At 45.1% G+C, this 21,843-nt stretch overlaps 1 protein-coding gene across 2 annotated transcripts; it reads right to left on the reverse strand.

Moving 5' to 3' along the window:
• Nucleotides 1-1,234: 1,234 nt before the first annotated feature.
• ZNF212 (zinc finger protein 212) lies at nucleotides 1,235-10,794 on the reverse strand. 2 transcript variants are annotated; one of them, XM_080931934.1, is made up of 5 exons: nucleotides 10,708-10,794; nucleotides 7,079-7,468; nucleotides 6,839-6,965; nucleotides 4,605-4,679; nucleotides 1,235-3,049 (listed from the first exon to the last, which is right to left on the reverse strand). In XM_080931934.1, exons 1-5 carry the CDS (start codon nucleotides 10,729-10,731, stop codon nucleotides 2,196-2,198), a joined length of 1,470 nt encoding a protein of 489 aa, XP_080788060.1. In that variant the 5' UTR covers nucleotides 10,732-10,794; the 3' UTR covers nucleotides 1,235-2,195. The 2 variants fall into 2 exon arrangements, with proteins under 2 accessions (XP_080788060.1, XP_080788061.1); XM_080931935.1 differs by having other exon boundaries at nucleotides 1,235-3,052; nucleotides 10,708-10,739.
• Nucleotides 10,795-21,843: the final 11,049 nt, after the last annotated feature.

A 21,843-nucleotide genomic window follows, 5' to 3' on the forward strand; every position in this document is an offset into this window, starting at 1 on the left:
TAGAGCACATCAGTCAACTCTGTGGACAATCTGAAACAGTCCCGTATCTCACACCTAGGATTAAAATGAGAACATATTCCCATAAAATATCTGTGTTTTTCAAAAAAAACCAAAGTTCTTCTTTTTTTTATAGCAAATGACATGGCAAGACTCTGAACAAAGTCCTCATCCAACTGCTCCACAAAACTGTATGGTGATGGAACTAGCTAGGCTGACTAGAGGCAGGCAGATAGATCTTGGAGTTTGAGGCTAGCCTAGTCTACAGAGCAAGTTCCAGGACAGCAGGGGCTACACAGAGAAACCCTGCCTTGGAAAACAAATCATGTGACACATTAAGATGCTGTATGCACATGGACTCAAAATGAGTTCTCCCCAGTGTAGATACCTGTGTTTCACCACTCACTTTTGATCCAGACACCTCCGTGTCCTCTTCCTGTTCTTGTGCTAACTGAAAACTGTATGCCACAAATCCCAGCTACTCATTTTGCTGAGTGAAAATTCAGTCTCTGTCTCTTGGATATAGGTTTCCAATGAAGTCTACTGCCAAGTTAACTCTCAAGTAGAAGTCGCTTTTTGGGATAGGGATGCAGGAATTTTGTATTTTGAATGAACATCTTATACACTGAAACAATCTTGCAGCTGCCCTGCAAAGCATGGAATATTTGAGGTCATTCTGTTACATTCAAAGCCCTACCAAAGCTCCTATCTGCCCTTTAAAACAGACCCCTTCAAGCTAATTAGGAGTGGTGCACACCTTTAATCCTAGTACTCAGGAGGCAGAGGCAGGTGGATAAGCCAACCTGGTCTACAGAGTGAGTTCCAGGACAGTCATGACTACACAGAGAAACCCCACCTTAAAAAGATAAAAACAAAAAATATCCCAACCAGAGATCTAGGATGGAGCCTGTACTACCTTCAAGCTCCTAGCAGGTGCTGAGAACAAACTTCTGGGAACAGGGACTCAGAACCTTGACTGACATTTATGTACAAAACTGTAGAAGCAATAGAACCCCTGGTTCAGTGTGTGAGCTCTGAAGCAAGATGGTAACAGGACCAGGCTAGGTTTCCTGATGAGGCACCACCTCTCCCCTGACTCTAGGTGAGAATTCTTGACAAACAAAAAACCCTATGTGAACTTTTTTTTTTTTTTAAAATACAAGGAACAAGATTTATTCCAGACAAGAGTACATTCACATATGACCAAGGAGCCCACTCTCACCTCCCTCCCCAAATGACAGTGGGGCAGGTACTTAGCACTCCTGAGACAAGCATCTGTGTTTGTTCTCCTTCATACAGCCATTGGAAAGTCTAATCTGAACAACTTCAAGTGATGTGAAAGACCCAGTCTTTCACCCCCCCATCCCACCCCCAGGGCTGCAGAAAATATTGGGGAGGGGGAAAGTATGTTGAGACACCAACTCCCAGAACTGAACTCTAGGCTTCTTCAAACCAGTCTTTACTCTCAGCAGGGGCGTCAGGGGCTTCCTCTTAGCTCACCTGAGAAAATTAGCTCCATCTGCGTGGACTCAGCAACCCACTGAGGGAACCCAGCAATGTGTCTTTGCTCTCTGGCCTATGTTAAGTGTGGGTGGGCTAAAAGAGCCCCATAAACTACTCCCTCCTGGAGGGTAGGCACAGTTCCCATATTAGGAACAACTTCTACAACTCTTGAAATTTATAAAACAAGTTTTGAGCTATATTAAAAAAAAAAAAAAAAAAAAGCAAGAATCTAACTCCAAAAAGGGGGGCTTTAGAACAAGCTAAACAGTTCATTTAAATTATTTATACTAGTTATTAACAAGGAGGCTATAAAAGGAAGAGAAACTGAGGGTAATACTTCCTGGAACTTTCCACATACTGTTGTGGCCCCATACAACTGTGGGAAGACATGTGTGAAATGCTAGGGTAGGCCCTGGACGCACTACCAGTCTCTGTGGTACAACAGTGCACCAGAAAAGAAAAAACCACAGACCTGCAGGGGCTAAAGAAACAACAAACCCAGCAACAAGGCCAAGATGGCAAAGGAGGGGCCACAGATCCTTCTCTCCTGTGCTTCAGATTAGCCTTTGTGCTTAGCCAAGGAGGGCAAAGAAGCAATTTTCCTCAGACAAAGTCACCCAGACTTTGTAGTGTGTCCTCCAGAAACTGATGCCAACCCCCCTCCGCCCCCGGACGACGGCGAGGGGCTGGCAACCTTAAAGCAGGCCATTGGGCATTGCAGACTCTGAAGCCTGCCCACCCCGCTCCCGCTGGTGAATTTTCTGGTGCTGCAGGAGGTGCTGCTTCTGGACAAAGCTTTTCTCACATTCAGGGCAACTGTAGGGCCGCTCTCCCGTGTGGATGCGCTGGTGCCGAACCAAGTCTGATGGGTGGCTAAAACTCTTGCCACAGTACCCACAGATGAGAGAACTCCGACTTTTCCTCCAAGGGATGTGGCCAGGCAAAGCAACTAAGCTGTTCGGTGAGAATCTCTCCTGGATTTGAGGGCTTGTGCTGGGGCCTTCCTGCTGATGGCATCGCTGGTGGGTCACAAGGTTGACCTTGCAGCTGAAGCTCCTGTGGCACACATCACACTGGTGCAGCTTCGACCTCTTGGCCTGTGGTTTCAGCAGGGGCCTGGGCCTAAGGCTCTCCTCTGGTTCTGTGGTAGAATAAGATTCCCTGCCTGTGTGGCTCTGCAAATGTGCAGTCAACTGCTGCTTGTAGCGGAAGCTGATCTGGCATTCGGAACATTTGTATGGGCTGGTGTCCCTTTTCACCTTCAGACCCTGATCACACTCCTGACCCAATTGCACCTGTTTGTGAGACTTCTGTTTTCGGGGGCAGTCTAGATTTCTACCAGGGGCAGGGTCTCTACTGCTCTTAACAGACTCAGGGTTTGAGTCCCCAGGGCCTGATTCCAAGACGGCAGAATCTCCTGGAGTATTCCAGAACACAGCCTGCTCCGAGCCAAAGAAAGCCTGCTGTTCAGCAGCACCGGAAAACATGCTGGGAAGACCTGCAGGGTCCTCCTGCTTGTATAGCATCTCCTGTTTAACCATGGTCCTATCTGCTGCAAGGGAAAAGACCAACAAAAGATCACATTCCAGCACTTTTAGGATCTTCAGAGAAAACACTAAGGACTTTAGAAGGCTCAAATCAAAACTCCATAGGAACAGCTGAATCAGAACAACCTGAAGGAGGATCAGAATCTCTTACTCATAGAGAACATTATTGTAATTTCTCCATACCTGTCTACAAACTGGTACTTAATCTCTATGGAAAAAAATGACAACACGCCAACAACTGATTAATTAAAAAATATTAAAATAACAAATTTGAAGCTGAACCTAATGATGCAGGCCTGTACTCTCAGCTACTGAGAAAGATGAGGCAAGAGGAGCACAAGTTAATAGATTGCCTAGGCTACAGAACGAATTCAAGACCACTGTGGGCAACTCAGACTATCTCAAAAATTTAAAAAGGTTTTTAAAAAAGAGGCTGCAATAAAGTCCAGCAACAGGCCCTGCATTTAACCCACTAAACTAACAGTTTAAAAATCACACCCAGGGGCAGGAGAGAGTCCCAGCTGTTCTTGCAGAGGATCAGGTTCAATTCCCAGCATCTACATGGTGGCTCACAACCATCAGCAACTCCAGTTTCAAGGCCTGATACCCTCTTTGCTGTAAGCCTGTAGTCTACATACAGGTAAAACACCCATACACAGAAAATAATAAAATAAATAAAATGATCACACATCCAGTTCTTTTCTCCCTGGATATTCTACTCAAATGCCCTTCCTGGTGCCTCTTTCTCTTGTCCCTGTGACTCATTGCCCATCCTCCATCTCCCACTCCAACCGCAGCCTATTATGTCTACTACTTACAGGGCATGAAAAAGCATACTACACAATCTACACCACTCCAAAGGCTAGCAGGAGTTAAGAAACACCCAGAACAGTTATAAAGCAGTGGTTCTCAACCTTCCTAATGCTGTGACCCTTTTACCCTTTCTCATGTCGTGGTGACTCCCAACCATACAGTTATTTTCATTGCTACTTCATAACTGTAATTTTGAGTTATGAATCATAATGTATGTCTGTGTTTTCCAGAGTTGTTCGATCCCCAGAGGGATTACAACCCACAGCTGAGAACTGCTGTTATAGTCACTTAAAAAGGTTGTGGTGGCTCTTAACTGTAATCCCACTCAAGAGGTAGAATCGGGAACATCATGAGTTCAAAGTCAGCCTGAGCTCCATAGTGAGGTTAGGCTACTGAGGACTACATAGTAGGACTTGTCTGAAAAACAAGAGCACCTGTTTCTAACACCCACACCAGGTGGCTCAGAATCACCTGTAATTCCAGCTCTAGGGGATCCAACTCTCTCTTCTACCCTCTGTGGATACCCCCTCTACACATATACCAGACAGTCACATAGATATCCATGCATACATATAAAGATAAAACAAACTTCTGAAAACCAAGCAAAAGTCCACAACCTGAACACGAGATGAGGTTACTGATACTATTTGGCAGCTCAGCTGTGGAAAAGCTCCCCGTTAGTTATGGGAACCTGCAGAGTAGGGATGGAGAAACAATACAGAAGAACATTCTAGAACTACTCACCCAGGTGGGTACCTTCTTCCATCAAGTCACCCACCATCTCTGCACCCAACTCCACTTCTTCCTCTGGAAGGACCTCTGCGTTAGAAAAGATACAATGTAAATCCAGGAGAATAAAAACTACATACTGATCAGATGCCAATGAACAAGTGATGTCAGCAAATCAATACTAACAGCTAAAAACACATAAGAGCTAATGTGACTGTCATTGTTCCCTAGACATTTCTGGCCAATGGACTGTCACACTGCTGCTCTGCAGCTCCTTCATTGGGGCAACCAGGCTCAGGTGCCACTGTCTACCTATCACCACCACCTCTGCGCCTCTGCTCAGACAGCTCAAGTTTTTCAAAGGATTCCTTCCACAGCGCCTAACTCCATCCTTGCCGAGTCACTGCCATGAAAGGCAGGCCCTGTGACACAAGGGAACAGCCTCTAAGAGAGCATGTAACCCCTCTGGGGTAACATGGTCACCACTGACTTCCCTTGCTCTCTGGGGTAACATGGTCACCACTGACTTCCCTTGCTCTCTGGGGTAACATGGTCACCACTCTGACTTCCCTTGCCCTCACTGTGGTCTAGCCAGTGGCCTCGTCAGTATTTCTACAAGGACCCACATTTGAAAAAAATTTACCTTAGAAGAAAAATATGCGTTTGTTATATGGTATGCATTAGTAATTTTTATAAAAAACACTTCCACACACAGTACTTCCAGTCTATTAACAACCTGCAGACCAGTAGCTAGTGATGACTCTGGCTAACTGCCAAGAAAAGGGTTATTTTTTTTCAGCCTGTGCTGCATGTCTTATCTCAAGATTCAAAATTCCTTAAAATTTTCATTTCATTTTATTATTTTGTGTGTATGTATATAATATGTAAGAGTCTGGGTACACCTGTACCACAGTGCACATGTGGAGGCACAGGGCAACTTAAGGAGTCAGTTGTCCCCTCCCCTCCTGGGTTCCAGGGATTGAATGCAGGCTATTAGGCTTATATAGAAAGCACATCTATCCACCGAGCCACCTTAATAGTTCCTAAGTCAAAAGATATTTCTTTGGGCTGGAGAGATGGCTCAGCTGTTAAGAGCACTGATTGCTCTTCCAGATGTCCTGAGTTCAATTCCCAGCAACCACATAGTGGCTCACAACCATCTGTAATGAGATCTGATGCCCTCTTCTGGTGTCTCTGAAGACAGTGACAGTGTACTCATATACATAAGATAAATAAGCTAAAAAAAATTTCCCATCAGATAATCTTAATTATTAAAAGCAGTACATTAGCTGGACATAGGGTTACATATCTATAGTACCAGCACGCAGGAGACAGACATGAGAATCTCTATGAATTCAAAGCCAGCCTATTTATATAGTATTTTCTAGGAGAGCCAAGGATACATAGAGATTCTGTTTCAAAATACAAAACAAAAGTATATTATACACGTGGTGGTTTGAATGAGAGTGGCCCCCCATAGGTTCATATGTTTGAAAACTTGGTCCCCACCCAGTTGGTAGAACTGTTTGGAAACAGGAGGTATGGCCTTGTTAGAGAAGGTGTCTCAATGGGGGCAGGCTTTAAGATTTCAAAAGTCTCAAGGCTACTTTGAGTTAGTCCTCTGGTCATCCTGCTCAAGGTTCAAGATATGAGCTCTTGGGACTGTTCCAGCCACTGCCTACCTGCTATCTCTGCTTGGCCATCAAGGATTCTAACCCTCTGAAACCATAAACCCCAAATAAATTTTTTCTTCTCTAAGTTGTTATGGTCATAGTTTCTTATACAGCAATAGAAAAGTAACTAATAAAATACTTCATAGAGATGTTATTAAAAACCTGCATTATGGGGCTGGAGAGATGGCTCAGTGGTTAAGGTAGTGACTGCTCTTCCAGAGGTCCCGAGTTCAATTCCCAGCAACCACATGGTGGCTCACAACCATCTGTAATGGGTTCTGATGCCCCTTCTGGTGTGTCTGAAGACAGTTACAGTGTACTCATCATATATATAAAATAAATAAATAAAATCTTATACTTTATCATTAATATCCAAATAGTCTTAAGAAGGCACTGTGTTACCAGAGAAGAAATACAACAGGCTCGTCACTGAGACACTTTCAAGTCTCTGCAGGTGAGAGGACCTGAAGAGTGTCACCCCTCAGCTCAGCAGAGGATCAGAGGATGAGAGCCAGGCAGTCACATGTGCAGTCAGGAGGGCTCTGAGAGAATTTTAGGGAGAACACTTTCACTCACTCAGAGAGACCAGCGTTTCATAGTTGCTTTCCATAACATTTCTGTAGAGCTCCTTCTGCCAGTCCTCCAGGTTCTCCCACTCCTGTTCTGAGAAACAGACCCCATCATTCTCAAGGGACCCGGACACCTGCAATTGTAAGCCACAAGAAATGAGCACTTTGACTCCTAGGAATACCATCAAGTGATTGATTTGTCAAGGTTGGGCTCCCCTTCTTGTCTAACTTTTAATAGAGGTTCTACCTTTGGGGTCTCCCCATTGCTGCTGGGGGGCAGCCGAACCACCCAGAAGTTCTTGTTGCGAAGCAGGTTCTCTACATTCTCCAGCCGCCGCTGCAGCAGCCCGTACTCCTGCAGCAGGGTCCCCAGCATGGCCCACTTGCCCTCCAGCTGGTTGCTGAACTCCACAGCTGTCTTCTCGAAGTCCGCCAGCTTCTTCTCTGCTGACCCTGCACGGCCCTCCAGGCTCTGCAGTCGGGCAGCTTGTGATTCCATCTTCTTCTCCACAGCTTGAATGGCGGCCACCACCGTCCAAAGTGAGATTTCTGTGGTCTGGATGTAGGGGCTTTTCTCTGTTGTCTGTGAAGGTGGTGTGGCTGGAGCTAACGGTGTGGACCGCCTTTTTCTTCTGTGCTGTAGGATTGAGGAGACAAGGCCAGTGAGACAAGGTCATTTCCAAACATCAAATAAAGAAAGCCTAAGACTAAGTCCAAGTCTTAAGCCTTAAGCCAAGTCTAAGACTCAGAACTACCTAGCTTTCTTAAAACAAACAAATGAAAAAACCCCAAATGTGCTTTGATATTCTGATAGTGTGCTATTTAGTTTTATGTCAACTTGACACAAGCTAGAGTTACTGGAAAGGAAGGTGCCTCAATTAAGAAAATGCCTCCAAAAGACTTGGTTATAGGCAAGCCTGTATGGCATTTTCTTAATAGTGATTGGTGGGGGAGGGCTGAGCTCATTGTGGGTGAGGCCATCTCTAAGCTGGTCAGGGTTCTATTTAGGGAAAAAAAAGCAGGCTGAGCAAGCCACTACACGATGGGGAACAAGTCAGTAAGTGGCAGCCCTCCATAGCCTCTTCATCAGCTCCTGTCTCCAGCTTTCTGCCCTGTTTGGTCCTGTCCTGATTTCATTCAATGATGAACAGTGATATGGAAGTGTAAGCCAAATAAACTCTTTCCTCTCCAACTTCCATTTTGGTCATGGACTTTCATCATAGCAATAGAAACCCTAAGACAGAAAATGTCCTGTCTCTGTTGGTATCATGTTCACCTAGCGCAAACAAAGCCCTGACTTCTACCTAAACCATCACATGAACCATGGTGCATTCTTAGAATCCCAGCACTTAAAATGGAGGCAGCTGGATCAAAAGTTCAAGGCCAAGTGTGAGCTGTAGGAAACCCTGTCTCCAAAGAAAACGGGGTAGTATGGGGGCTGGCAAGGAAGAAAAAGTTACATGTATACTTTGTAAAAATTTTGAAAATATTAGAATAGACAAAATACCACCATAGAGTTAAGCAAGCTTTTCCCTCAAGTTGTTGACCTCCAAATGTGTGTATACCTACACATTCATGCACATATACACACAAAGTAAGTAAATAAATGTAGAAAACCAATTTTAAGCCATTTTAGGCTGGTGAGATTGCTCATCAGATAATGGCCAAGCCTGAGGACCTAAGATCCCTGAAACACACAGGTGGAAGCAGAGAACTGGCTCCTACAAGCTGCTATCTGACCACGAGTGTAATGGCAGGCTCACACCTACACATTACACACAAAATAAATATAGCAGGGTCAGGCATGGTGGCATATTTCTTTAATCACAGCACAGGTGACTATGAGTTTAAGCCTAGCCTGGTCTACACTGTGAGTCCCAGGCCAGCCAGAGCTACATATAGTAAGACCCTGTCTCTGAAAAATCTAATAATAATAAATATAGTCAACATTTACCCACTTATCTGGAATGTTATTCTCTACCATAGACCAAATTTTGCTGTCAGCCTGTTTCCATCATTTTTTTTCCTGTTCTATGGGTTAATTATTCTGTCACCTTATCAATATTATAATCTAATTAAAACCCTGGCTGTATAGTAGTTATTGATGATAAGACAAATCCCATCTCTTTATTTTATAGTAGTATATATTTTATGTAGTATTGACTTTTTTTTTTGACTCACAAGATATCCTACAAACATGAGTTTCACAAAAATATCTCCAGAGACTGTGCTTGGAAATGCATCAAATTCCACAGATAAATTTGAGAAATAACATTTTTAGGATAAAATGTTTTGACCCATACGGAGTAAGATATTACATTAGAAAAAATTTTAAAGCATGTTCAACATTTTAACATAGTGTGCCTAGTATCAATGAAGATCAGAAGAGGGCAACAAATTCTAGAGTTGGGGTTACAGATGGTTTTTGAGTCACCACATGGCAGCTGAGAATGGAATCTGGATCCTATGCAAGAGCTCTAAACTACTGAGCCATCTTTCCAGCCCCCTTTCTTTGCTTCTTTCTTTTTTAATCTATACTGTATCAATATACATAGAAGATGGATAAAGTGTTAATAATGGATTTTGAGCATATGCTTTTCCCCAGCTCACTACCCCATTCCTATTTTTGGGAAGACTTTCCCTTTTCTTTTTTGAGGCGAAGTCTTGCTATGCATCTCTGGCTGTGCTGGAACACATAATATAGAACAGACAGGCCTTGAACTCTACATAACTGGTTCCAGGTAGCCAGGACTACACAGGAAGGCCTTGTTTTGAAAGATTTGGGGGGGGGGGGGACAGGAAAAAGACTTATGCCTGTAATCTCTGCAAGTTGGAGTCAGAGGTGGGAGTTTTAAAGTCATCCTCAGATAGGCTAGGCTGGAGTCGGCCTCAAGGTGCAACCACTACCAAACAAAACCCAGCATGACTCATGCCTGTAAACGTAGCATTGGGGAGGCTGAGTCGGGAAGACTGTCACCAGCTTGAGGCCAGCCTGTGCTACAGAGTGAGGCTTTCTCAACAACAAAAAGCCAGCTCAGGTCCATCTAGCCTATTTTTTTTTTTTCCTATGTTAACCTCGACTGTGACAGTATGAGTAGGACTGGGGCCAGAAAAACAAAAGAAAACAATCAAACAAAAACAAGGGACTCAACACTCTCAATTCAAGTTAAGGAGACAAAGGCCTAGAAAGCTGAGCACAGGCTTCCTTCGGAAAACCATGCACTGAATAGATTGTGAACACTGAGTTACAGAAGACACTCATCAAACCAATTTTCAGTGTCTTCACATTCCCTGAATAGAAAGACAGCTGGAAGAGGAAGAAAGCCGGTAATAGTGCGCACCAACAGTTTTGTTAAAAGCAAATAAACAACCAGCAAATACACCTGTCCCCAAGGAGAGAAAGGCCCCACCTGGCTTCAACCTGTGGCTCAAACTCAGTACAGAGAGCTATGGCAGAACATGGCAACCCGGATCAGAACCCCACTGGTCAGAGAGAAATAACTCCTGGGGTCTTCCGCAGCTGAGCCCAAAGGCAACAACCGGAACCCAGGGTTCTAACCCACGCCACCACTCCGACTCAGAAAACGAGTCCCTAGTTGGCACGAAGCAGGAAAATACATGGGCACTGTCACAAACAATTCAAAAAGCCTCGCAGAAGTTTCCACGGAAAGACGCAGAGCACCCAGGCTGTGAGCCTGACGCAGAAAGACCCAGAGAGCGAGCGGGCGGAGGGCGAGGGCAGCCGGGAGGGAGGTCGGCATCCGCCGGCGCCAACGGCCGCGGAGGAAACCAAGGCCGCGACCGAGCGCCCCAAGCCCCGCCCCGGGCAGGGCGCTGTCTCCCCAAAGCCCTCCGGGGCCGGCTGGAGCGCCTTACCCGAGCAGGCGTCGACTCCGCCATGGTCTCAGTCGCCCCACAGCACCGACTGGCGGGATAGTACTCGGACAGTTGGCCACTCCACCAGACGCCCCGGCCGCCGTGTTGATACAAGGTGCATTATGGGAGCGGCCCCCCACCCCCAACAAGAAGAGCGGCAGCGGCTCCTCCTACCGCGCGGCATTTCTGTAGCGCCACTGTGCTCCTGGAAGGGGAACAGCAGCTTGGAAATTCGGTCATTGATTGTGGGGTGTAAGCGCAAGGATTCTCAAAATCAAGAGCATTTTCTGAGTTTAAACCCTGCACTCCGCGAAATGCTTTAAGAGATTCAAATATGTCTAAGTTAAAAATGGGGGTGGGGGAGGCGCGGGAAGGAGAGAGTGGGAATAGTAGAAAGGGAGGCTAATGGGGGTGGATATGATCACAATGAAAGACCCCCGCTTAGCAACAATAAATGCCATTTCTGTAAGGCTGTGCACACACGGGGCAGGTTAGGTCAGGGTCCCAGGTGGCCAAGCAAGATACAGGTGGGCGGCCAGCTTACAATAGACAAAGAAAGGAAGACACTCAGATAAGCCACAGCCCCGACTGGTACCAGGAGTTGTGTCCTTAGAGCCATATTTTTGGGCTCACTCCCTGGACACATTTAAACTAGCCAATTAAAACCCTGTTACTATGCTTCTGCTTCTGTACCTCGCTTCTGCCCCCCAAACCCTATAAAAAAGAAACTGTCCCTTGGTCCAGCGCGCCAGTCTTCTGAATAGGCTTGTCGCCCACGGACGTCTGTGACCAATAAAACCCTCTTGCGACTTGCATCCAGTGGTCTCGGCTGATTCTTGGGTCCTGGAGTCTCCTCAGATAAAGGTCCTCTCGACGAGGGTCTTTCAACCCCAGGTTTTTTTTTTTTTTTTTTTGTTTGTTTGTTTTTTATTCCATGAGTCATCATCCCATGACCCCAGCCCCTCAGTTCCTAGGAAACACAAGGACAGGCAATGAGATATCTGGGTGGGACCCAGGACCCTGCCTTGAAATTACCATTCCTACTGAGAGGCCAGATCTTTTCAGTTTAAACGCCATTTTAGAGAACCTGACCTAAGTTTAAATTCAGGTAAACCAACAGGCTGGTACCTAGCATTAGTTTCCAAGTTGCCCCAAACAAAACCCAAGCCTAGTTCCAGCCTCTAGACTAATCCCCAACGAGACCAGCATCTCCAGGTTATTCCCCCACAACAATGGGCTTCACCCCCAGGTTACAAGCCCATCCCCTACCTAACGATCATCAATGCAGAGGGAATTAAGTTTATGATATGACTCCCAGCATCAGTCAATTATGTTAAAGGACACAGTAGCTTTCCAATTAGATACTTACACATTTACCCTCTGCTTGCTGCTTACTATAAAGCCCTGCTCTGGTAGATATTTGAGGCTCCCCCCACCACCAAAACTGTCCTGCATGACAGAGGTGTGCTGGGAGGACTGAGCTAGCTCAAATCAAGACTCTGCTATGAGTTCCATCAGATTAGCTCCTGTCTCTTTTGGGAATCACTAACATTTCCTTGGCACTACACCACCATTCCTGAGCCTGGACCTAAACTCTCTCTGTCCCAGGCTGACCTTGAACTCAGGAATCTGCCTAACTTTGTCTCTTTCTGACAAGCTGGCTCATAGTGACTCTGTTCCTTTTGATCTGTGAAGATCCTTATATAATTCATATTGCTTCCTTATATTTTTGCATAGTTGAGAAATAATATTTTTGACTGTCCTAAATTGTTTATTGGATATGAATTTTACAAATACGTGTATTAGCGGTAACGGTGGAGCTGGAGAGTGTAGCGCCTCCTCCAGGCTGCACGGCGAGGTCCACCAATAGTGCAGTGGAACTTGTGACCCTTTCCAAGGCCACGGCTCTTGCGGCCAGCAGATGTCAGCCCCGGCATCTCTTTGTGCTTGTGGACTGGTTTGGTGATCCGCTGGGTGTCAGGATTTCTTCTGATAGCTTTATGGAATGGATCAATGAGGATGACCTCGGAAGAATTTATATGTGGAATCTTCACCAACCCAGTAGGAATTCAGGACTCTCAAAGCTCCACAATGGCGCCCAGCTCTCTCCTCAGCAACAGACTGAAGGCTTCGGGCAAATTTCAGCTGGTTAACACCATGGTGGACAGGCTTGCTGTAAGTTGCACCCTTAGGAACTGGGCGTTTGCGACCACCACATTGGATACGAATCCTGATGGCTGCCACCAGAGGAAAGGAAAAAAGGCGAGAAATAAAATTTTTGTACTCATGTTTTCAGCTTTCTTTCCCAAAGCTTTAAGGGCTGTCCTAAAGGGCACAGCATTCTGCCATTTTGCTGAGACATGAACATACCCTCACTTCTGGGAGGTGATTATCATGGAGTCATTAACCTTAGCAGAGAGGACAGTCCTCAAAAGAGAAATGTGAAAATATGTGCACTATTATACAAACAAGCTGTAATCCCACAGCATCATTAACACTCGTGGAGGCCCGTGCCCTGCTGGCTCTGTTCCAGGGTCAGGAAACCACGTCATACTGTCCCTTACAGGCCATGCCTCTCAGCAATTATGCATGCTTTCTTTCCCTTTGCTTCAATTTTATATAAGCCAAAAAATTCTGTTAGTACCCCCAAAGACAGTTGATTCACTGGACCCCTTAATCTCTTCCCAATTTGGCCACCTTAATTACTTCTCTTAGCTTTTCTTCTTTTATCTCTTTAAAATTCTCTTTCTCCCCCCCCTCGTGTGTGTGTGTGTGTGTGTGTGTGTGTGTGTGTGTGTGCTCGAGTGTGTGTGTGCACGCGCGCTCGGGCTCGTGTGTTGCATGCCTTTAATCTTAACACTTGGGAGGCAGAGGCAGGTGGATCTGTTCCTGACCAGCCATAGCTATAGTGAAACCCAGTCTCAAAGGCTGGAGAAATACACCCAGCACCCACGTGGTGGCTCATAACTACCTGATACTCCAATTCTGGGGAAATCTGACACCCTCCTCTGACCTCTAAGGGCTCCTACACATATGTGGTGCATATAAACTCATGCAGGCACACAAATATACACGTAAAAGCAAACATTTAGACAGTGCGGTGTATACTTTATCTTTCCATTGAGAATGTGAAGCAAGTCATGTGAAGTACTTTGTGGAACCTGTGTGGCTGGCATGGAACAAACAATAACAAAATTTCTGGCTTCTGGTTTGTTTTTATATTTGGAAGAGCAAAACCTTGTGCTGCAAGGAACTCACCAAGAAAAATGCCTCTCAGAAGTTCCATTTGTTCCTTTCTTCTGACAGATGTTTATACATGCTCTAGGGAAAAAAAAAAACAAAAACAAAAACAAAAAAGCTTTAAATGTGGCTTCCAGTCACCTCAGATGGTGCCACTATCAGTGAAGTAAGGAATGTGCACACTGTTGGAATTTGTATCTTCTCATCTCTTTGTCTGTAGAGCGTGAACGTAGGGAGAGACTTGGACATTACCAACAGAGAAATCTGTGCAGCACAAACAAAAGTTGATTTTTGGGAGAGTAGTTATTGACTAAACTGCAAGATTGCAGCCACCGGGGAGTAGCTAGGGTAACCTGCAGCCGTGAACACATCTTTATGGTGGTTGTCCTGTCTTTGAATCCCTAATCCCCCCCCCCACCTCTGCCTCTTGAGGGCTGGGATTACATATATGCACAACTACATAATGCAATTTTAAGTTTAAAATAATGCCTTCAATAAAGCTTTATCCTTTAATTTTTCGATTTTGTGCATGGTTTGTAGCATTGGCATATATATGTAGCTATACCTATGCCTAGACTTTTTTTTTTTTTTTTTTAATTTTTGAAACAGGGCCTCTCTACATAGCCCTGGCTATTCCAGAAGTCATTCAGTAGACCAGGTTGGCCTTAAACTTGCAGAGATCCTCCTGATTGCTAGGGTTAAAAGTGGTTGTTACTACAGCCAGTAGAGATAATTCTTAAACTCAGGAAACTTTAGACAAAGGCCTTAGCCCTACTCCTTTGAGACCTTTCCTGTTCAGTCACCCCTGCTAATCTCTATGAGGACCATGCCTTTCATAGTCAGTAAAAATACTAGACTGAACGTATCTTGGCTCAAGGTGCCCCCATTGCTGTGTGTATATTCTGCAGCCCATTTATACCACTAACCTGGCCACCTTTTTCCTCTGAACTCAAACTTCCCCCACTTTAGGAAAGGCTCCTCTTGGGTTTCACTTGCTTTTTTCCTTTATTCCCCAATCCTTAAACCCAGTACTAAGAATTGAAGTGAGGGTCATTCACATATTTAAAAAGTACCCTACTATGAGCTATATCCCCAGCCCGCCCCACACATACTTTTGTTTTTTGAGACATAGTATCACTATTACTCAGGCTGGCCTTGAACTCATTTTGTAGTCCTGGAAAGTCCCAACTGGTTTGGGATAGCCTTGAATTTGGGATTTTCCTGTCAACCTCCTAAGTAAGCCAATTTATAGGTGTTTGCCAGGAGAGCAAGTCATTATTGCTGTCTGCCGTCTTCTTAGGTGGCATCTCCAGTGACTGAAGGGCAAGCAGCTGACCTAGCTGGAGCCCATCATAGCAGTCTAGCCTACAGACAACAGTCGTTGAGTCAGAGTGACATGAATTGGACCAAGCACAGTACAGGCTGAACCAAGTAAAGCTCTCTTTACTAGGGACAAAGTAATTATAGGGGCTCTTCTCTCTTTCTTTCTCACTCTCTCCCCCCACTCTCTCCCTCCCCCTCTCTCTTATCTCTCCTTCCCCAAACCCTAGTCTCTCAGAGTCAACTGATTTGGAAGAGAGATCTAACACAGAGAATCAGAGGTGATTTTCTGTGCATTCTGAGTTAGTTCAACTGCACCTCTGAGTCTGTGAATGATTACATATTCTTTCCAGAAGATTTCTTATTCTCTGCTGGTCAGCCATGTTCTGATGATTACAGGGAGAAAGAAGTACTTGGACTAATAAAAGTATTATAGGGACTGTAGAGATGGTTCAGCAATTAAGAGCACTGACTCTTCTTTCAGAGGATGAAACATCCACATGGTTGGCCATAACAGTCATTCTAGTTCCAAGGGATCTACTCTATTTTGGCTTCTGTGGGTTCCAGGCACATATGTGGTGCACAGACATATATGGAGGTGAAACACCTATACACATGTTTTTTTTAATTAGGGATTATAGGAAGCTGGAAACTCTGAGCTGAAGTAAACAACCGTCTGTCCACACAAATGGCAAACTGAAGTAGGATTCCAGTGTGGGGAACCAATGCATTTATTGAACATATTTACAGAGCTTGGGTGAGAGGTTATTTAGAGGAGTGTGGGTGACCCTAAAACAGCTGCACCACTTGGAAGTCACACCCTACACAGACAACCACTTCATTATGGCTGCATAGATGGAGTCGCCACTTCAGTCAACCTTCTACACTCTATGTGCTCCAGCCCCTCCTGGGAACTGAGGCCACATGCTGTTAGAGGAGAATTGCATTCAGATGACTGGGAGGCATAGGAGGGAGCTGCTGGGATCTCAGGCTCTCTCTGTTCTACGAGGGAATGTCAGTAGCCAGCATGCCAGATCTGGCTGCTTGCAAGTAGCCATGACTATTCTGATGAAGATGACGGCTGTTAAACTTGGAGGAAAGTGCTCTACAACAATGGCACCTTGTCTCATTTCTTTTCTTTTCTTTTCTTTCTTTCTTTCTTTCTTTCTTTTTTTTAATAAGTATTTTGTAAGCCTAGGCATGCTGGTGTGTAATGCTGTAATCTCAGCAGAAATCTGAGAAGATTCGGAATGGTGAGGCAAGATTTTTCTTCTCTATTTTGAGACACCATCTTGTTACGTAGCCTAGGACAAGCTGGAACTCAGTCATCCTTCTGCCTCTACCCCTTAGTCCGAGGATTATATGCTCACATCACCATGCTTGGCTTAAAGAAAGATACTGAGTTTGATATTAATTGGGCTATACGCCCCATCTTTAAAAAATGCATTTTAGCTTTCTGTGATCAAACCAAACGTAAGGACTCAGATGGCCCTAACCTGTCCTTGTACTTTTCTCAGACAGTTTTTTTAGTTCCTGGAGATATTTCTAAAAATGTTGCTCAGAATCAGGAAAGGATATAACCTAGAGTGCCAGGCAGACTTTAGTGAGGAGGTAAGGGCTAAGCTGGAGTTTGAGAGAACAGGACTTAAGCACAACTTCTCCGGTCCAACACCTCAGGAAAGCTTGGATGAACATGAATGGGGCGTCTGGTCAGGTCATGCTAAAGATCCAGGCCTAGCTCAGCACAGAGAGGGAAGTTTGGGCAGCAAAAGGTAGACGGTGAGAGAGCATCCCCAGAGGGTGAAATGTGTGTATTGTTTTCACAGGTTCAGTGTGGAGCTTTTAAAAACAGGCCTGGTGGAGTGGATGAGGTGGCCCAGCTCATAAAGGCGCTTACCTCACAAGCCTGGTAATGAGCTCCTTCCTTGGAACCAAGGTAAAGGTGGAAAAAAAGAACTGACTTTTCAAGGTTATCCCCTGACCTCCACGGTGTACAATGAAACATGCTCTCCCCACCCAATAATAATAAAAACCAAATAGGCCTGGCAACACACACATCTGTGAGATCCCAATACTTGGTAGGCTGAAGCAAGTAACTATAGGGGGTTAGGAACTCACTCTCCCTGCCCCTCCCCCTCTACTTCTCTCCTCTCCCCAGGCCCATCTCTCAGAGTAAACCGGTTTGGAAGAGAGACCTAACTGAAGACTTGGTAGGTAGAAGCAGGCGGTACTCAGTTATGTAGTGAATTTGCAGCCAGTCTAGACTTCGTAAGACCTTGTGTCCAAAGCAAGCAAACAAATGAAAAGTATTCCCAGTAAAACCCACAAGGTAATCAACATTGATCTGGTAAATAAATGAGTCCACCCATTCCACGAACACTGTGCAACTGCTCAAGAGTCACAGTGGCAGCCCGACTTTATCACTGGGAGGCAGAGACTGGTCTCTTGAGTTCAGGGCCAGTCCGTTCTACTTAGTGAGTTCCAGGTCAACTGGGGCTTCCTGGTTAGACCCTGATTTAAACAGAACGAAAACAAAAACCAGAAAAGGAAAGACATTACCTATGTGCCCATCACAGTGACTTCTCAGGTGACATGGAGAACAAAGTAGCAGTCCCATAGAAGTAACACTTGAACGTTTCCTCGAAGAAGATATGTGTGTGACAATTTTTTTTTTTTTGACCTTGACTTCTAGAGTAGCCGGGACAGTTCTGGCCATGCCCATACCCTGCTTCCCTGTGTATATTTCCTTTTTACATTTTTATGTTGAATATATTAGTATAAAACCTTCAGAATTCTATTCATTGATTGATAGATTGGAAAAAATGATATATACTTCCTCTTAAAGAACAACTAATATTTTGTTTCACCAACTTTTTATTAGCCATTTGAATTGTGGACAAAGAGGCCACAGGAAATGGCTTGGAAGACAGAAAGTGAGCAACGACAGAACAAAGTTGTACTACATAAAATATTACGATTCAGGGTTTCCCAGTATATCTTGGAGAGAAGGGCTGAGGAGGCCTCAGAACAGAAGGATGAAGCCTGAGAACAGAAGAAAGCGGCCCCTTAGTGAGACGAGAAATGCAAGATGGGGAAAGATCCAGGTGATGGGTTCTGAGACATTTCTGGTGCTGAGAGTGGTTCAAAGTCTTAAAACAGAGGCAGAGGCTGGGCTTAGTGGCACACGCCTTTAATACCAGTGTTTGGGAGGTAGAGGCAGGCAGATCTCTGTGAGTTCGAGCCTGGTCTACGTAAGTTAAGGTCCAGAACAGCCAGGGCTACATAATGAAACCAACAACAAAAGAACAGAAATGGCTCACAGGCTAGGGATAATTTGAGACATTTGCTGTGCAAAGCTGAAAGGAGGCTCTTTCTCTGACAAAGTATAAAGTCTACTGAAGTGTCTCATGGGAGATATCAATGCACAACCAGAGGAGAGACTAGCCCTGGGCCCACAGTTTGTCCTGTAGGGTGCTTTTATAACACTAAAGGCCAAATGAGCCATCACTATAAAATTACAGGCCCAGGTTGATTAATCAGGACTGGTGTGAATATTTTGCTATTTTTCCCTTACTCCCCATCAATGTCCAATATCCAGGGACCAAGTCTCAAAAAGACAGTTATGACATTGGAATTCTTGATCATAAGATGGTATGTGTGGAGCTGTCGATATAGTTTAGTGTTTGTCTAGCACACATAAAGCAATGTATAAAGCATGGGAGATGGTACATGACAGTAATCAGTGCTCAGAAGGTGGAGGGAGAAGGATCAGAAATTAAAGGTTCTTTTTGCCTACATAGGAAGTTGCAGGCCACTCTGAACTACATGAGACAATCTCGGAAAGGGAAGGAAGGAAAGGCTGGGAGGCAGTACAGTGGAAGAGTGCTTTCCTAACATCTAGGAAGCCTTGGGTTCAAAATTCAGCATCACTTGCCCCTCAGCACCCCCCCCCCAAATAAAGGGAGAGAGGGAGGGCTGGGATAGCACTTGCTGTGCAGGCCTGAGGGCAAATCTTCAGCACCCACATAAAAATCCAAGTGCACCTGTAACCCCAGTGTACCATGGACAGCAAGGGAAAGGGGAACATCCCAAGGCCTTTCTGGCTCCCAGCTTAGCCCCAGATCTAGTAAGAGACCCTCTCTTGTAGGACTAGGCAGAGAATGAAAAAAAACAGGACCCAGCAATCTCTGTTCATGAACGTGAGTGTACCCACACACAAAATTTATTTGCCCAGAAATAGGAAAGTCTACTTAAGTAAAAAGGATTTACCTGTACTTTGTCATTTTCAGTGGTCTCTGGTTTATCATGCCTTCTCAGGACTTCCATCAAATTCTTCCCGACCGCTTTTGGTAGCTGTGCCTGTTCTGCTTTAAGTTCTACAGGGCTACACTACAGTCGATTCCAGGCCTGCTGATGGTCTGTCTGTAGGACACTTTGAATACTCAAGGTCTTCCATGGCCTGTTTTATATGCCTCACCATCTAACTATATAACCACAGGCTCATACCTCTCTGCCCTGGCCACACCAGTCTCCTTGCCGTACAGTCCCTCTCTCCCCGGTTTCTTTCCTTTTGCCCTGTACAGCTCATGCTTCAAGCCTGACTTCAACATGAAGTTGCGCCTGCTGCTACATGCAGCATGAACACGGCACTTCTGACATAGAGCAGCATTACTACCTTGGATTGCCCATTCTTTGTGTGGGTCAACCTCCTGTCTCCTAACTCCAGCCACATGTGAACCATCCCCCCCGACATCTCTTGACTGATATGGGTTAAACGTCAATTTGGGTACAAATGATATGCAAAGCCCAACATACGGAGAGTCAGTGCCTTTGGTTAGTTCTCAGATAGAGTTTACTGTCTCAAGACCTGTTTCAGAGACGGAGGCCTCTCACGGAATAGCTGAGCACACCAGTATAGTGAGGCCCACTGGAATATGGTTCAGGAACTCATGGGTAGGCGCTGTGCGTGTTGGTGCTCACTGGCTATGTATGGCTTCTCTACACCATTATTCTCACGATACTGCGGCAAGCCCTAGGGAAGATCAAGCATGCGTTTCCCATTCTATTTTTATGGTTTACAGTCATAAGGTTTCATTCTCACAAATGTCTTCTCTTTCCCATTACATTTCAAGTTTGACAAGGATTAGGTCTTATACATGGTCACTAGCTGTTGAATAATGATCCAAGGCCTATCTACCTTCAATCTTTTTCTCTAAACACTTTTTCTAAATAATGACGCAAAATCACCAAAAGGTAAGGGACCAGGTTTGGCATGGTGGTACATGACTTTAAGTCCAACACTTGAGAGACAAAGGCAGGCAGGTCTCTCCAAGTTCAAAGCCAGCCTGATCTATACAGCAAGTTTCAGGCCAGCCAGGGCTGCATAGCAAAAAGGGGGTGGTGTGGGGAGGACTGTGGGGACTTGGGTCCTACGCCTGACATTTTCTGAGCTGAGGAGGAGAGACATGGCCATCAATCATGAGGCAGAGTTGCTGTGGTCGCCTTCAGAAGACCTTGGTCCACAGCCACAAGAACAATACAGCCAGTAGCTAGGTCTGTGGTAATAGCAGTGGGGCTGCTCATACCTCAGGTGAGAATCCATCAACCCTCCTACCTGCCCCAGTTGTATATAACTGTAGACATGCCAGTGTGTGTGTAAGAGGTAGAAACTGACTGGTAGCAGAATATATCAGTGGTGTCTTGCCCCTTTGCCATGCTCCTGTCCTTAACCTTACTTAGCAAGCTCACTCACCAAGCTGCACTGGGTGGAATCCTTCTTTGGTTTGTTGGAGACAATAGACTACCTTTTATGGCTCCCTAGCACCCCTTGTCTTTCTGTACTTTTGAGTAGTATGGCCTTTGCTCCTGACACAGGAGTATGCGGTGGCAGTGCAGAGAAATGCTGGTTCTACAAAGTCAAATCCGCTGTCTGGGACAATGAGCACAGGTCTGGAAGGGCCTAGGAGCAGCTCTGAGCACTGGATGTTTTAGTCTCCTGGGTCCCCCCCCAACTATTTGAGACTTTATATTTAAACAGGCGCGCGCGCGCACACACACACACACACACACACACACACACACACCTGGGGCTGGAGAGGTGCTTTCTTGCAGAAGACCTAGATTTGGTTCCTAGCACCCACATTAAGGAGCCCATTCATTCAGAGTGTAATGGAGGGAAGTACAACCCACCAGACTGGGCTCCAGAGAACTGGATTCTTGCCTGTCAATAGCTCCATCACCATATCTCTTTGGGAATCAGCTTCTTGGGGGGTAAAATAAAGGAATTAAATTCAAGCTATGTGTTAAATGTTTTAAACTTATATCTCAGTAGCTATTCCCCACACTTATAGCAGCCAAAAATATTTGGATCTTACTTTTCATGATTTAGATTATGAATTATTTTCTTTGTATGCTTTTGAAAAGTAGTGTGTTGTTTCCTCCCAAACAATCCCTGAAGGATGCCCTCCTGCTTTATCAGAATCCCACTGAAGCCTCTCTTACATTTATCTCATGATAACTTGTTTTCCTAAGATTAGTCTCCTTCAAAATGCTGAGTGAAGGGAAGAAGACAGAAAT

Source organism: Micromys minutus (assembly GCF_963924665.1).
Source record: "Micromys minutus genome assembly, chromosome: 18".
Classification (NCBI taxonomy): domain Eukaryota; kingdom Metazoa; phylum Chordata; class Mammalia; order Rodentia; family Muridae; genus Micromys; species Micromys minutus.